This window comes from Mangifera indica, chromosome 4 (assembly GCF_011075055.1).
Source record: "Mangifera indica cultivar Alphonso chromosome 4, CATAS_Mindica_2.1, whole genome shotgun sequence".
In the NCBI taxonomy this organism is placed as follows: domain Eukaryota; kingdom Viridiplantae; phylum Streptophyta; class Magnoliopsida; order Sapindales; family Anacardiaceae; genus Mangifera; species Mangifera indica.
Genome location: NC_058140.1, coordinates 3094999 through 3111840, shown reverse-complemented (window position 1 = coordinate 3111840; position 16842 = coordinate 3094999). Strand labels below are relative to the sequence as shown.

Sequence of the window (16842 nt, the reverse complement as noted above, 5' to 3'; positions counted from 1 at the left end):
GACGTGTTAGCCTGATATCCAATGATTCAAATTCTGGTTAAGGCTAATGTTATCTATAAATCCGTAAATTTAGATAATTATATCATAATTATAACTCGTGGCTCTTTGCGAAATTACAGGCTATTATTCCATGAGTATAAACAAATGCACAGAGATTGAAAAGATTAAATAGAACAGCGTTCATAGCATCAGACACAAATAAATACATATAATTACGAGGCGAGAAGCCCCTATGTGAATGGATAAAACAAGCTAAGTTGAGAGTCTACCATTATTTATTTTACCAAGACACTAACAATAATACTACACTACTTCAATTCAATGGCTGCTGTGTAGAAATAGAACCACAACCAGTCCAAGCACTTGATAAAATATACAAACAAGTTGCAGATGTGCTGCTAAGAGGCTAAATACAGCCACTGCCACTGCACCTGGGTTTGATGCACACACTCTGAATTAGATCTACCTTAAAGAAACAACGCTGACTTCAATCTTTCATCTTCCTTCAAATTCACTCAACACACATCGAAAGCCTATAGAGTAATCAATAAAATTAAAATTAGACACTTCAACAAAGAATAGTGAAAAAAAAAAAACCAAAAATAAAAACAATAACTGAGCCATGGTTGTTTCATAAATGCTGGCTTTGATCAAAATTGAAGAAATTGATTACAACTACGCAGATAAACAATGACCATATCGAACTCCACATACAGGTCACCACCTGCCAACCACTAAACCTCACCAGGAATGAATTCTTATGACAATTTGTCAAACCCTCAATCTTTCCCACAGCATTGACAACAGAAAGGAAGAATCACCCACAAACATTACAATCTTTGCATTAGCCGGCTTCCCAACAGCATTGACAATATACCATTTAGCCAACTTCCCCACAGCATGACCAAAGAACATTTCTAGTTTCTTGCACGATCACATTTAAAAGTTAATTATTTAATTAATGAACACACCATGGGCAAAACAAAAGCAGCTGTGGCAGCTGGTTCAAAATACAAATTTTCGGCCACTCCAAGAGCTAATTTCCCGGCTTATATTAACAATTTAAGGCAAATTTGAATAGCAACCACATGTAACACCTAAAACATTCACCAATTTCCAAAGTTCTTGCAGTAAATATGTAAGGAACTTAAACAGCTTTGTCTAATTGGATAAGAGGAAATGCAAGTAACAAAAAACAGAACATTTCTCTTGTAACTGCATATGTAGTGGAAAGAAACTGTAGAAAGAACCCAAGAAAAATACTTACCTAATCTGTGAAAACACTCATGAGATCATTTGGGGTATATTGTGTTAACAATGGGACACCCACTTTCGCATTATCCACATATTCCAAATTTGGTTCCTCCTTGACTCTGTTACTATTGGTATTCAAATAGAGTTTCTCATGGTTTAAGTTGTTCATCTGTGATTCAAGTTCATCAATTGCCAGGCGACTTGGAAAGCATATGCCTTTACCAATGAGTCCTAGATTTCTTAATAGTCCTTGATCAAGCACTTCACCTGATTTAACACCGTAAGAAGTTTCGATATCTGCAACATTAGGAACAAGCCCTTGTACTTGCCTGGCAGCTCTAAATGTGATTGAATTATGAACTTGCTGATTTGCACCATTATCAGCATTTACCGAGCAAGATGATGCAGGAGAAATGGAAGCTGCAGCTGAGTAACCAGTAAGAACACTTGTAGTTTTTAAATCACAATCAGACACTTGCCCAATATTAACTGAGTTATTCGAACTTGAAAGAAGACTATAATCAATAACGGCGCTTCTATTATAGCTGAAATTCTGATTGACAGAAGCAGGGCTATTTCCTGCCTGAAAACCAGTTGATAACCGAGATGGGACCACAAGACAAGAAGGCTGCACATTAATTGAACAGCTGGGTTCAGATGGTGTAGAATGTTGTCGTTGAAATTGCTGCTGCTGGTGCAGCATATCAAGCAGCATGTTACCGTTTTGGGGATTCAATCCACCAAGAGTGCTACAAGCTGTCACTGTACCTGTACCAAGGTTATTAGGTGACCACAATCCAAACCCTGGAGCTATATCATCAACAGATATTATGGATTGAGAGAAATTTTTCGAAATGTTGGATGGGCATTTACTTAATGGCTGACCAAAATTTGCACTAATTTCAGATGGAATACACTTGGATCCTTGTATAGATGCCTGTAGAAGAGTTGGCTGCTCCGTCGCTGTAACTAAGTTACCTGTTGGACGACCTAAAAGTTCAGCATGCAGGGCTGCTAATGTTTGTGGAGGAATTTGTCCAGAGGCAGCCAAAGCTTGTATGTCAAACCGTCCAAGTGAACCAAGTTTCAGATTCGGTTCTACAGGCCCACAGAAAGAACTAGAAATCCCTCCTTGTTGAGCCACTCCACTTAATCTCTTCAAATATAGTCTGAATTTCTGCAATATATTATCCTATTAAGTCAAAAATACTGGATTTAACATAGTACTTACACAGATACAACAGGAGAAATACAACTCTCATCCATGGTATGATATTTCAAATTATAATTTTTAGGTGACGGAAATTATAGAATGGCAATTAATCCCATCAATCATTATTTTCTTGTATAATCCCATTCATATATCATTAATCACATGTTCAATACAAGGACTGGGGGATTAAATCACCATTCACGAATCGCTAAACAGAGTAAGTCTCTTATCTAAAACTGAAAAACAAGGTCCCATTTATATAGTGGCCAGCCTTATAAAACAGAAAATAAGAAATCTACTTCTACCCAAATAAGAAGCTTTAACTTTGGAAGAATAAATTCCAGCCAACACAGGTTATGAACTATTGAATTCTGGAAGCTAATAACTTCCTACAATTTCTACAACAATTTAATTCTAACTTCTTCGTCACCATGATGATCAATCTAATAACATTTAAGCTCCACAAAGAGAAAAATGTCACAAAAAAATAACATGAAAGTAATCTTTTATTAAAATAAATTGATTTAAGGCAATATCGTTTTTCAAAAAGTTGGTACCAAAAATCCTTCTTTCAAACTCTCTGTTTTCCTTTAAAACAGAATGTCTTGACTCTTCAGTTAATCATTTGATTTTAAGCTTCAACTCAAGAAAAAACATCTCTTCTTTCCTTCAATTTAAGCACTACAATCAATTACTGTTCATTTTTTTTCATGGTGATATAAAGAGAGATTAAAATAAAAGAATAAGATGTGTAACGGTTAAAATTTGATATGAATCTGACAATCAAACCTGCAAATGACTTGCAACGTTTTCTCTAGTTAAGCCAGGTACATTCATCAATTCAAGAATTCTCTTTGGAACAGCCTCTGTCATTGCAGGCAAAATATTCAAATCAGCAATGGTAAATAGAAGCAAGGAACATTCATAAAATTATTTCAGAGATGAACAAGAAATCTATAGCAACATTCCCAATTCAACTAAACATATAATGTATCCAATCAAAGGAACAAGCTACAGGAAGATTTCAGTATCGTACTATCAATCCCAAGCTGATTTACTGCACCGACAAACTGCTGATGCAGTTCCACCGACCACACTACACGAGGTTTCTTTGCTGTGGAAGGATCATCGTCTTCCAGTTCCCCATCATCTTCTTCTTTAGCAGTGCTTCTCTTCTTCTGAGCTTTCAATGTTCCTTCTGCTCCTTCATCAACAGAAGAAGCATATTCAACTTCACCACTTGCTCTCTTTTGGTGATCATTCTCATCAAAGCTGCCTCCTGAATGCTCAATGTCTTTATTTTCATTCCACCTTTTCCGGACAACATGCTGCCATAAATTTTTAAGCTCTTCCTCACGTATAGGCTTAATCAAGTAATCACAAGCCCCATGTTTTATTCCCCTCATAACAGCAGATACTCTTCCATCAGCAGACATCACTGAAGGAGCAGTAATTATAATGTCAATTTGAAGAAGCAAAATAAAGATTCTGGTACAAAGCAATAAAATAATACTTACTGATAACAGGAAGATCCATTTCAAGCCCAATATGTTCAAGGAGTTTATAGCCATCCATATCAGGCATGTGAACATCACTCAGTACTACATCAAAAGAGCCTTTACTCTGCCTTAAAGTGTTCAAGGCAACAGTAGCCTGGGAGCATGTTGTAACTGCAAACAATGCAACAAGAATATTGAATAAATTGAACAAAAATATAAACAGCTAAAATTGCAAAATTTATTCCAGAAAGATTTCTCATAAATTCTGAACATGGGAAATAATGCAGAATAAATGTACAACCATTCATATCTTATCGCAAGGCCACATACATATCTCAATAATTCCTGTCAACCAACAAAAATTTAGATGTCTTTTTAGTGTCAGCAACCAGACTACATAATAAAACAGTGTTTTTTGAATAAAATTAAAACCTCTTTTATATTGAAGTGTATTTCATTCACAAAAATCCTTCATGATTTAGTTGTCTTCCAAACATTAGGTATCTGCTTCTAACGTATCAAAGACATATAAAAAATTTCTTATGCATAACTGACTGAAACAACACAGCCAAAACACCAACCCCCCCAGGATCTTTCCATTATTTTTAAGTGGTTGCTTTAAATTAACCTTATAAAAAAATCACCAAACTGATAAGCAATAATAAAATCCAAACTTGCCCACATGAATAATGACGGTCATCCAACTAAAACTAACATTAAAGAAGCAACTTCAGTTTTTATTCTCATGCCTCAGAAAATAACAAACAAATGACCGAAGAGAGAGAAATCTACTCTCCATGATCAACTTTAAATAAAAGTACATATGTTTAATAAAGAAGATGAAAATAAGCCAATTAAACCAATCAAACAACACCAAGAACACATTAATTCACACTTGAGTACTTAACCACCCTGTTTTTCACATAAGCACACTAAATTAAGCTACAAAAAAATAATAATAATAAAAATGAACGGCAATTATGGCCAACTACGACCACGTTAGCACAGCCGAAGTAATTCAAAACAATGAAATATTCCCCCATCATTTCAACCGTTAAGTTTTCTTCCTCACCCAAGAAAACCCTTAACCGAAACTAACCCTGATAAAGACACCGGCGAAGCATCTGCTCAACAATTTTCAAACAAGCATGGTCATCATCCACGACAAGAACCCGTAAACCAGCAGGAAACTGATCAGGAACGGCCATGTCAGCTCCATTACAAGAAGCCCCATAGCCACCGGCACTGGATTGCCCTAGCCTCTGCAAGGCAGCCATGATCACACAACAACAACAACAACAACAAAATTTCTCACTCGAAGTCAGCAATCAAAGACATGAAACTCATCGCTGAGCATTCGAATTACGGAGTACTGAAGTGAGATGTTCGAAAAGGAATATAAACCCTAGAATTCGGACGGAAGTGGAGTAAATTGAAGATATTTTGGATATTAAAAAGGATCGAATCTTTAAGCAAGCAAGAAACTTTGGCTGTTTTGCCGCCAAATTTGAGAAATTTTGTAGTGATTTAGATGAATTATTTTAAGCTTCGAGTTGAGGGGACCGAGCGGAGAGACTGTTCAGTGAGTGGGAATTGGGAACGAACGAGTTTTATAAATATATATAATAGCTGAGGGAGAAGGATATTAATAATGCAATACAGTTGTCTGTTCCAGTAACACACCGTCCCGGTTCCCAGGGTGATGTTTTTACAGTTTTATATTTATTAATAACTTGTAACATTGATGCAAGTAAATTTGACAGTAATCCATTGATTTACGGCCAAAAGCCGAAGCTTTAATACAAAAATAAATATACATTTATAAAATTTTAAAATCTTAAATATTTATTTATGAATTAATTATTATTAAAATTTTTTATTAAAAATAAGAGTAAAATTATTATTTTATTACTAAATCCTAAAAATTTATATTATTTTCCTCCTTTTTAGTTTAAAAAATTAACAATTTTTCTTCATAATTAAGTTTTTAAAAAATCAATTTTCCCCTTAAGGTGTCAAAATCCTCCTTCCATTTTTCGATAACTAGCTCCGATCAAGCCATCTTCTTCCTCCACTATTGATGATGGACAATAGCACTTTACCGACGCAATCCACCAATGATAAAGGCTTTGTCTAAACAACGAATCTTCATTGTCCAAAAGACGAATAGTCTTGATGACAATAAAAACAAGGTCTTTGTCATCGTCCAAATCTAGATGAACATCTAGACGACGAGATGAATCAAATGCTTCGTCGTCCAAACGAAGCCTTGTCATCTCGATTGCCTTTATAGTCAGCAGATTGCATCAATGAGGTGTTATGGTCTATCGCCGACAAAAGAGGAAGAAAATGGTTTGGTTAGAGGCAATCACTAGAAAATAGGAGGATTTTGAAACTCTAGGGGAGAAAAGTGATTTTTTTAAAACTTAATCCTAAAAAAAATTATTAGTTTTCCAAACTAAGGAAAAATTATATAATTTTTTAGGATTTTATAATTTAGTAATAAAATAACGATTTTACCCATATCTCTAATAGAAAATTTGAATATGTGTTAGTTTATGAGTAAATATTTTAGGTTTTTAAAATTCTATAAGTGTATATTTATCTTTACATTAAAACTTGAGTGGGATGGGAGATAGTCCTTTGGCCTTGATTTAAAGCTCAAACCTAACTAGTCGGTCTAATGATAAGGATGCAAGACTAGCGCAAGCTAACTCAAGTTAAAAAAAAAAACCTCATTTTACGGTTGGATCAAATTGACACGTGATGGAATCAGGGAAATTGTGTTGAGTCAACCTATGATAATTTGATTGGGTTGATCTTGAAATTGTTGAATTAGGAAGGGTTAGATTTGCATCAAACCAAGTTCAAGCACACATAATTTCAAATTTGACTCCTTTATAGAAAATTAAGTTTAAATTTGATTCGAATTTAAATAAAGTCAAGCTTTGAATTTGGTTTAGTACCGTAACTGAGTAAAAAATAACTAAAATAATATCTTTTTAATATATATTAATTAAACTAATATTATTTTAATATATTTGTATGAAATTTTCTTAAACTCATACACTTAATAAGTCTAATATCCTTTAAACGTAAATTTAAATTTATTTGAGTTAAATTTGTTTCAAATTTATTTTAGAATTTTTGATTTAAATCCCACCTTTGTTATTGAGACACGCAACCGTGTCATATCTCTAAGTGGATATATATTATTTTAATTTATATATAATTTGTTTAATTAAAAATGTTACACTCACACAAAGTCTATCCAATGAGAACACCTACCACCTACAGTTAGGTCACAATTTTATTTGATTAATATTATTATAATATTTATTTAAACAACCCATCCATCTAAATATTAATTTAATTTGGGTGTGGTCAAACCAACTTTTTAAAAAGATTTATCCTAAATTCGAAGTTTGAAATATTAATAATTAAAATAAATAATTTGATAAATCTAAATTATAAATAAAATAATATAATCAATTGATAATATATAATTTATATATTTAAATTTTATATATATATATATATATATATATATATATATATATATATATACACATACATTATAAGACTATTTTATTTATACATTAGAGTTATGTACAATCCAAGGGCGTGGTCCAATAAAATTAAAATTTTATTTTTATTTCAAAATAATTTTCAATTTTTTATTATTTTAAATAAAAATGCTCGGTAACTAGGAGTAGGGGCAATAATGGCAATATAAAAAAGAAAGCGTAACTAGAAAGGGGATCAGGATAACTGGATAGGGACTTTAATGATGGGATCGATGAGATGTGGGTCCCCCCTTGCCAGGTCACCACTTCCTTGCACGCATCCATGATCTTAGGGGTATATATGGAAATTCACTCATTACTTTTGTCATCATGCTTAACAGCTAATTGATTAATTACTAATCACAGGGTTATTAAGGTATAACTAAAATTTAAGATGTCATCATCCGTCATCATTAAGTAAGACATAAATACGTTTAACCGTTGAGTGGGTTTTACAAGAAATAATAATGATCAAATTATTATATGTTCTGCGTATTATTATTGGAATTACTCTCTTATAACTAAATCGAGTCCAAGCGCTTTTACATCCACGTTTGATTTAAATAAAATATAATTCGGTTTAAATATATTAAATCAAAATTAAAGATAATTTAAGAATATTTTAAATAAAAAATAGTTTAAATTTAATTTAAATTTATAATTTAGATTTATAACTAAAGGTTGTAATATATTAATAAAACAATATCATATAACTTAATAATAAACAAAATGATAAGTTTTGACAAGTGTTTGATATGAGTCAAATTCAAACTAAATTAAATCATCTTAACTCTAGAATTAGATTAGGGTTGGACTCGAATCGAGTATATTCGAGTTCGAGTTCGATTCAAATAAGTCTGAAATGAGTCAACCCTATACGAACTCAATCAAGCTCTAGCTCAAACTCGAGCTACTCGTCAAATTTTTTAATTAAAAATTTTGATATAAAACGACATCATTTTGACTAATATATATTAAAACGATATCATTTTAATAACGAAAAATGAGTTGAATCGAATTCAAACCGAGTTTGAGTTTAGCTTTCACGAGCTCTAGCTCAGGTATATATAAATCGAACTGAGCTCGAGCTTAACTCGATTTGAATCTAATTTTAAATTAGATTAAATCAAATTTTCTCTAATTTAAATTTAATTTAATTTAAAAAATAAACTGACTCTTTCAACTCAAAATTAAGCTAAGTCAACTTTGAGTTAATAAGCTAAGTCAACTTTGAGTTAGAATTAACTCTGGTTAAGATCCAACCATACTAGAAATGCTGAATACCAATTACCTCAATTCAAGTGAACAAAATCAACCCAACAATTTGGCATATTATTCAAAAACCTCCTCTAACATTAGTTTTTGTGGTTAAGTGTACTAGATTACCACCTCTCAGTAAATGACCAAAATACCTATGAGTGAAAAAAGAGAGATTAAAAAAGTGACAAAGTGACTAAAATGCCCTTAGTTTAAGTGAAAAGAATTTAATGAATCACACTTGATTTGCCCCTTCATAAATATGCACATAAAAACATGTATTAAGAACATGCATATGTAGTTTTAAATGTGTACGTATGTATCTTTTGACCAAAAACGTATAAAACATATATCTCTTCAGCGTAATATATACGTATCATATGACTGTATTATATATTTAACATTTTTTTATTTTTTATTTTAATGAAATACAAAATGATATTATTTTGATACTTCATCAAAACGATAAGACTTTTAATGACAAAGTATATGACTGTATATGATTTATTAGTGTTCACCTAATTCAATTCATAATCATCTAAACAATTCTTCAACCCTAATTGATTCTTTCATAATTTAATTCATTCCATAATTTAAACAATTCTTCAACCCTGGATTTAAAACGATCACCTAGATATTTCATCAATATTTTAGTCGAATAAATTAATATTTTTCTTATTCTATTGGTTGAAAAGGCAAATGAGTCAGCTACATTATTTATTTTTACGATAAAGCAATGTTAACAAGTCATCCTCGTAAGTTCACAAAATTTGTATATATTTTTGTACATTGCTTTTCTCTTGATATTCAAAAGAGTTTTTACATTATTTGCAATGGTATAGTAAGATTACAATAGAGATGATCTTCCTCTACTATGTAGCATGTTGGTTGAATTTTTTAGTCGACACGGTAACACTTCATCATGTGAGAGAAATTAAAGTAACTTTGAAGATGTTTAAAAAACAAAATAGATTATCACATAAAATGTTAGACGCACTGTGTATGCGAGGATTAACACGATGGTGATAAACAAGTTTGCTTCTACAATGACTCGTAACTTGGAACCTATAAATCTTAAACAGTTGCGGGAGTTTAATTCCAAACTATAAAGTAATTCATATAAAGGAAGATGTTAATTTTACACTTACCCACTTAAGCTCACATAAATGACTTAATAAATAATGATGACTTTTCTTGGTTGGATGGTGCTCTATTTTTAGTTTCGATTGTTTGTTTATATATTTTGTGTTATAAACTATAATTTAAATCCAGGTTATGGTATGTATTTCGAACTCTAGTTTGAATCTTGACTTTGTTATGTGTTTAAACTATAATTGAATCTTAACAATGTATTGTGACTGAGAATTTTAAGACTATCTTTTGAATACAAGTTATGTATCATTATGTCATATTCAATCGAATACTTTACATTTAAAATATTATATTTTGACTATTTAATGTATTATTGCGTTACATATTTCACATTTTTTTCATTTTCGAATTTTACGATTACATTTTTACAAATATTTTTTTTACTATTCATCATATCATACACATATATTTCTGCTACCAATTTTTCCTACCATCTTGTTTAAGATAAAACAATAATTGTTGTAATTTTGGATGTGTATCATTCTACACGTAATATACATCTTGTAGGAAGATAGTGTTAATTAATACAATAATAATATATGTACAAATAATATATACAATTTTACAGTGAAGAGGGAAGATTGTCAGCACCGAAGATAGTGGCTAGAGAGATAAAAAAAAAAAACCTTCGGTTTGAGGGTAAAATTATGATTTTTTAAAGTTAAAAAACTTTAACTACAAATGAAATTATTAATTTTTAAACTTAAAGAAAAATATAATAAATTTATATTTTTTAATAATATTATTAAAATAACAATTTTACTATTACTTCTAATAAAAAATTTTAACAGTAATTAGTTTATAAGTGAAATTTTAAATTTTTTAAACTTTATATATATATAAGTTTAAAAATACATCAAAACTTGGGTGGGAAAAAGTCCTCTAGCAGTAAAATTATTGATGAACAAGCAGAGAATGTTCTCTTGTCTATGCCAAAACTAACGAATATTTATACTTAATACCTAATAACCCGTCCAATTATTGAATGAAGATAATTAATAAATTTATTTTAAGGCATACGGCATAAGAAGGGGCATTGCGTGCATTCATGCAGGCAGGGTCAGTGAGAGAACAAACCTATGCAAAACTTCGGGTTAATAACATTTATATGTATTAAACTATAATTATTAAATTATTAAAGAAATTGAACTTAAATTATTCTATTTAAAAATTAAGTTTTATTTTTAATTTAAAATTATATAATAATATTTTATCTAAGTAAATTGAATGTTTATTAAGTTGTAAGAGTAAAAAGATTCGAAGATTACATATTTAAGCTTATTCTACATGAGGTTTGGGGTTGGTTTTAGACCCGTGATTCGATCTTATTAGGAGTATTTGATTTTAATAATATTTTATTATTAAAAATAATATAATATCAAGAAGATATATTATTTAGGATATTAATAAGTATAAATTATTATTATATTTGATAAATTTTATAAATATAAATAATTATTATATTTGATTGAAGATAATATAAGATTGTTAAAATATTATTTTACTTAAATGTTTTTAGGTGTAAATATTCTAAAATATTATTTATGTTACTTATAATATTAATTAAAAATTGAAATTTTTTTCTTAAAAATTTAATAAATAAAAATAAAATTATAATAAATTTAATATTACCAATAATTTTTTAATATTTAAGGTTGAATTGATAATAAAATTATTTTTTATATTATTTATTTTATCATCATTAGTAATAGTTGTAATCTTTCATTACTTAAAAACTAAATAAAGTAATTTTAATAGTTAAAAATATATTATTAGTATAATTTTTTCACTTTCTATAACCAAACAGCGTCTAAATGTTACAAAACTCTTTTTAAAATTCCAATGCCTCACAAACATTATGGTGATTTTTGTTATTTTTTAAGTCTGTAGGGGTGTCTTTGTTATTAAATCAAACTAATCGTTCAATAAATCTATGACTAATTGCATTGGCAACCCCGTGTTATAACCTTATCTTTAAACCTGGCCATACCATAACATTTCTGTAGCCTCTGCTTAGTGTCGAATCTGGAGCTAGAGTTTCAAGATGAGGCTCCATACTATTCTCAATTCTTCTCCCTCCATGTTCCTACTGTTTTCACGCTCGAACACCGCCTCTCTTCGCAGACCTACTGCCGTCAACTTCACCATCAACAAAGCTTTGTTCAGCAGCAGGCAACAAATTTCGATGAGAAGCACTTGCTGTGGTGCTAGGAGGAGAGTGAGATATGAAGAAGATGAAGAGGAATATGAGCACAATGAGGAGATCGCAATGCTGGAAATTTATACTCAGTCTGCGAGAGGAGAAGCGCTTCTTGTGAAAGCACTTGTGGATGAGCGGGAAGAGGAAGTGCTTATTTTCAGGGTGAGTCCATTTTGATCCTATTATAATTTTAATTCTGATTTTTTAGCATATAATTTAACAATTTTGAGAATCCAATTAGAATTCAAATAATATATATTGAATAATTTTAAATTAAAAATAAAATAATATATCATTTAATTATTTAATTAAATAATAAACTTAATATTGCTTATAATTTAATTATGTGGTAATATTACAGGGGTTTTCTTCCAGCTTGAGTGGGAGGACTTCACCAGATCCATCAAAAAGTGTGGTGCCAGCAAGGGCAGTGATAAAATCGATTGACAGAATCAAAGGGCCTTTTGATCCTTCTAACATTGAATACATTGAGAAACACATTCAATGGAAGGCCTTTAAGCCCCGCCTTCCCCCTCTTCCTTGAATTATAATGTGTGTTCGAACTTAAGTGTTTAATTATTTATCAAAATAATGTATTATTATATGAGTATATATTATTTTATTTTAAATTTTAAATTATCTAATTAACCCTGGATATGATCCACGTTGGTTCAGTTTGATTCAGTTCGACTCAAATTTGTTTAATTGGAATTCGAGTCAAAAGATTTGACTTGTTTTTTAAATTGAGTTAAATTCGAGTTAAAAGATGTTCGATTTGATTCGACTTAAATTAATAGTTAGAATCAATCGTTTGAATTTGTGGTTTGATTCAGTTTGGATTCATAGTTTGAATTTGTGGTTCAAATTTGTGACTCGATTTAGCTCAAATCAATAATTTTGAATGTTATTTTGGTAAAATGACATCGTTTTATTAATAAAACATTAAACCATGAATTTGAGCTATAAATTCGAATAATCAATTTGAATCGAACCAAGTTACAAATTCTATAATTCAAACTATTAAATTGAGTTAAACTTGAACCGAACCGAACCGAATTGAACTATTTTCATTCAAGTTAGAATTAATTTTGGCTTGATGAAGTCGAGTTGGACAATTTTCTATTCGATCTAAACTCAAGCCAAAGGGTGTTGAGCTCGCCCGATACATATCTACCTATACAACTAATTATAGAATAACACATCATTTGAATATTTAACTGAGTTATCAAAACAATGTGTACATAGTTTTATTAAATTAGTCATATATGTGTCAACGTATTAATTAGCATTTTCTTTTTTATTTAAATATTTAATAATGTTCTTTTTTCTCAAATATTTAAAATAAGGGTGGATGTGATTCGAACTAACTCATGTTCAGATTGTTGTTCGGTCTGAACAAATTAAATTCAAATTGAAAGTTTAGTTCTTCAACTAAATGAGAAAGAAGAGTAAGAAATTTTGATAAATATTAAGCTTCGTTTACTCATTTCTTCTTGGTTGAATTTTCTGTTACGTTATTCCAGACTTTTCAACCAGACCTTGCTTAGACAATTTGAAAAGGGCAAAGAAGTATTTTTACCAAAGTTTTAGTCTAATCTTAAAAGTATATTTACAACATTTTAAAAACTCAAAGTCTCATCTATGAGTCAATTTCTGTTAAAAATTTCAATTAGGGCTAAAAAATAAAATGGCAATTTTAATATTAACATTAAAAAAATATATAATTAATTATCTTTCCTCTAATATTTTAAAAATTAACAATTTCACATCTGTCTAAAGTTTCATAGTTTTAAAAAATAACATTCCCCCTCCCCAAACTAGGTTTTTTTTTCTTCACCTCTCTAGTCACCATCTCTGATGCCAACAAGCTTCCCTTTCCATCTTAAACCGTCATTGTCGACCAACCACAATTTCCCCTTTTTCACCTCTTTGGCCAATTGTCTGGATTTGATGAATCCAAACAAAAAATTTCATCTCGACTTATCATCATCCAGACGAAACTCTTTGTCTGGACAATGTCAGACAACAAAAGTTTCGCCCTTTTGTCCCAAAGAGGTGAAGTCAAGATGTCCGAGAGTTTTATTGTCCAAAATTGGTAGGCCTTCGTCGACACCAAAATCATCTGGATTTGTCAAATTTAAATAAAGAGATAGTGGTTGGGTTGATGGTGAAAGTTTAGAGTTGAAAAGGGAGGTCATCAATAACTAAAGAGGTGAAGAAAAAAAATCCTAGGTTTAGAAAAGGGGGAATGTTATTTTTTAAAACTAAAAAATTTTAGACAATGGTGAAATTGTTAATTTTTTAAACCTTGGGGGGAAATAAACTAATTATATATTTTTTTAATAGAAATTGACTAATAAATGAGACTTTAAGTTTTTAAAATGTCGTGAGTGTACTTTTGAGTTTGAGTTAAAACTTGGGTGGAAAATTGTCCGTTGCCATTAGAAAATGAGTAATATTATATATATATATTTTTAATATATAATTTGGGTATATAAATAATGTGTTATTATACTATTAGATATTATTTTATTTTTAATTCAAAATTATTCAATCACATAATAATATATCATATATTTACCTAAATTATGTATAAAAAATATGTACATTATTATTAGAGAATTAATAAACCCCCTCCGCTTCAACTTATTATGCACAAATATATATGTAGTATCTTGATTTACATTTATAGTATAAGGTTAAGAGCTTTTCAAAGAATTTCGTAAAATACGATTTAAGGGGCTTTATTTTCAAATAATATTATGTTTATATATTTTTTAATACATAATTAAATATATAAATAATATATTACCATTTGATTAAGTGATTGAATGACCTAATCATATGATGATTTTATGTACTCAATTATGTATTAAAAAAGTGTATACATAATTTTATTTTTTATTATATATATAAAATATGGGTCAAATGACTTATTCTCATCTAAAGTATCTTCTAATCTCAAATTTTCATCATTTAATTATGAAAATCTCAAACACAAACCCATAAGAGGTTAAGTTTGTAAGTTTTAAAGGTAAAATCGTTATTTCATCTGTAATATTAAAAATAAATTAAAATTTAATCTCATTTCTCCCTCAAAACCGTAAAAACTAAAAGTTTACCCCCTAGATCAAGTTTTAAAAAATGACATTCTTCCCTTACGGTTTAGTTTTTAATCTCCAGCGTTAAATTACAAGCCATCACCAGTGACAAAAATTTGCAACGCATCACCATACTCTGACAGTCTCTCTCCCCTTCTTTGGAACACTAACTGAAGTAGATCTAGTATGAAAAGATGAAGACGAAGATCTCATCTTCTTTTGTGAAGATAATTGTCTTTGCAAACGTCTTTTTTTGGAAAGACGAAGAGTTTCATCTCCCAATGAAACTTTCTATCTTTCCACACCAAATCTACATCAGTTGACATTCTAGATGAGAGGAGAAAGACCATCGGAGCATGATGATATATCAGAGAATCTTCATCGTTGGCGATGACAACGAATTTGACATTAGGGATTGAAAACTAAACCTTAGGGACAGGAATGCCATTTTTCAAAACTTGGCCTATGAGGGAAATGGTTAGTTTTTAGGGTTTAAGGGGGAAAATGAGATAAAATTTTAAGAGGTTAGGGTTTCGTTAATTTTAACCACTTATGGGTGAGTAAATGGGTTTTCAAAGTTAAGGGTTAGAATAGGATTAGAGGATACTTTGGGTGGGATATAGTTCTTTCGCCTAAAATATATCCCAAATGTATTCAATATGGATGGGACCATGGAATCAAACTGGGAATCGCTCCATATGCCGTGTGACGTATCTGGATGGGACAAAAGTAAAAAATCTTTCTAATAGAAGTATGACGTGGCAGCCAACGGTGGCCCCGTTAGATCTAGATATTTCTTCACTGGATTTCATTCGACATGTGTTGTCCACTTCACCCACGTGGACTTTCACCAGTCCATTCAGAGAATCATTAACTCATGAAATTACAATGTCACCATTCCACTAAATTTTACATTCCATATCTAATTCTTCTAATAAATTTTTTATATTTATTGTTTTTACATGTAATTTTATTATTAAAACTTCAAATTTTTATAATTGTATGAGATATTAAAATGATTTTTTAGGATTGAAATTTTCACAAAAACAATTAATTTTCATGTATTTTTGTTGATCGTACTCTTTGAATTTGCAATTTTATTATTAAAATTTTAAAATTTTATTATCAAAAAGAATAATTTTTTTATAAATTATATGACATTAATTTTTTTTAGATTGAAATTTTCACAAAAATAATTAATTTTCATGTATTTTTGTTGACCGTACTCTTTGAATTTGCATTAATTTCACAATATGTTTTTCAATTGAATAAAAAATTTAATTTCTAAAATATTAACAGAATATACGAAGGATTTAGCGTGTTGAACGTATTTTTAAGATAAGGAATGAACTTGTAGTAAAAACTCTTAACTTTTACTGGTTTATTTTTAAAAAATTAAATACCTATTTATAAATAAATTTTTATTACAAATCTTAATTTAAATTAAAGATGAAACTATTATTTATTAAAAAAAAAATTATTATATTTTTTCTTTCATATTTAAAAATCTTATATTTTTCCCTCAACTCAAAGTTTGAAAAGTAATAAATATCTCTTAAGATTTGTTTCTCTCCCTCTGGCGTCGGTTACTCTATCTCCG

General features: G+C 29.8%; 2 protein-coding genes across 3 annotated transcripts; one reads left to right on the top strand and one right to left on the bottom strand.

Annotated features, from left to right (window-relative positions):
• Positions 1–155: 155 nt before the first annotated feature.
• On the bottom strand, positions 156–5585 carry LOC123213137 (two-component response regulator ORR21-like). Of its 2 annotated transcripts, none has more exons than XM_044632502.1 (6): positions 5066–5585; positions 3985–4137; positions 3504–3905; positions 3257–3333; positions 1268–2446; positions 156–533 (listed from the first exon to the last, which is right to left on the bottom strand). In XM_044632502.1, exons 1-5 carry the CDS (start codon positions 5241–5243, stop codon positions 1268–1270), a joined length of 1989 nt encoding a protein of 662 aa, XP_044488437.1. In that variant the 5' UTR covers positions 5244–5585; the 3' UTR covers positions 156–533. The 2 variants fall into 2 exon arrangements, with proteins under 2 accessions (XP_044488437.1, XP_044488438.1); XM_044632503.1 differs by having other exon boundaries at positions 1268–2431; positions 5066–5584.
• A 6329-nt stretch (positions 5586–11914) lies between these two features.
• Positions 11915–12744, top strand: LOC123215068. Its single transcript, XM_044635125.1, has 2 exons — positions 11915–12303; positions 12503–12744. Exons 1-2 carry the CDS (start codon positions 11986–11988, stop codon positions 12683–12685), a joined length of 501 nt encoding a protein of 166 aa, XP_044491060.1. The 5' UTR covers positions 11915–11985; the 3' UTR covers positions 12686–12744.
• The last annotated feature ends 4098 nt before the right edge of the window (positions 12745–16842 follow it).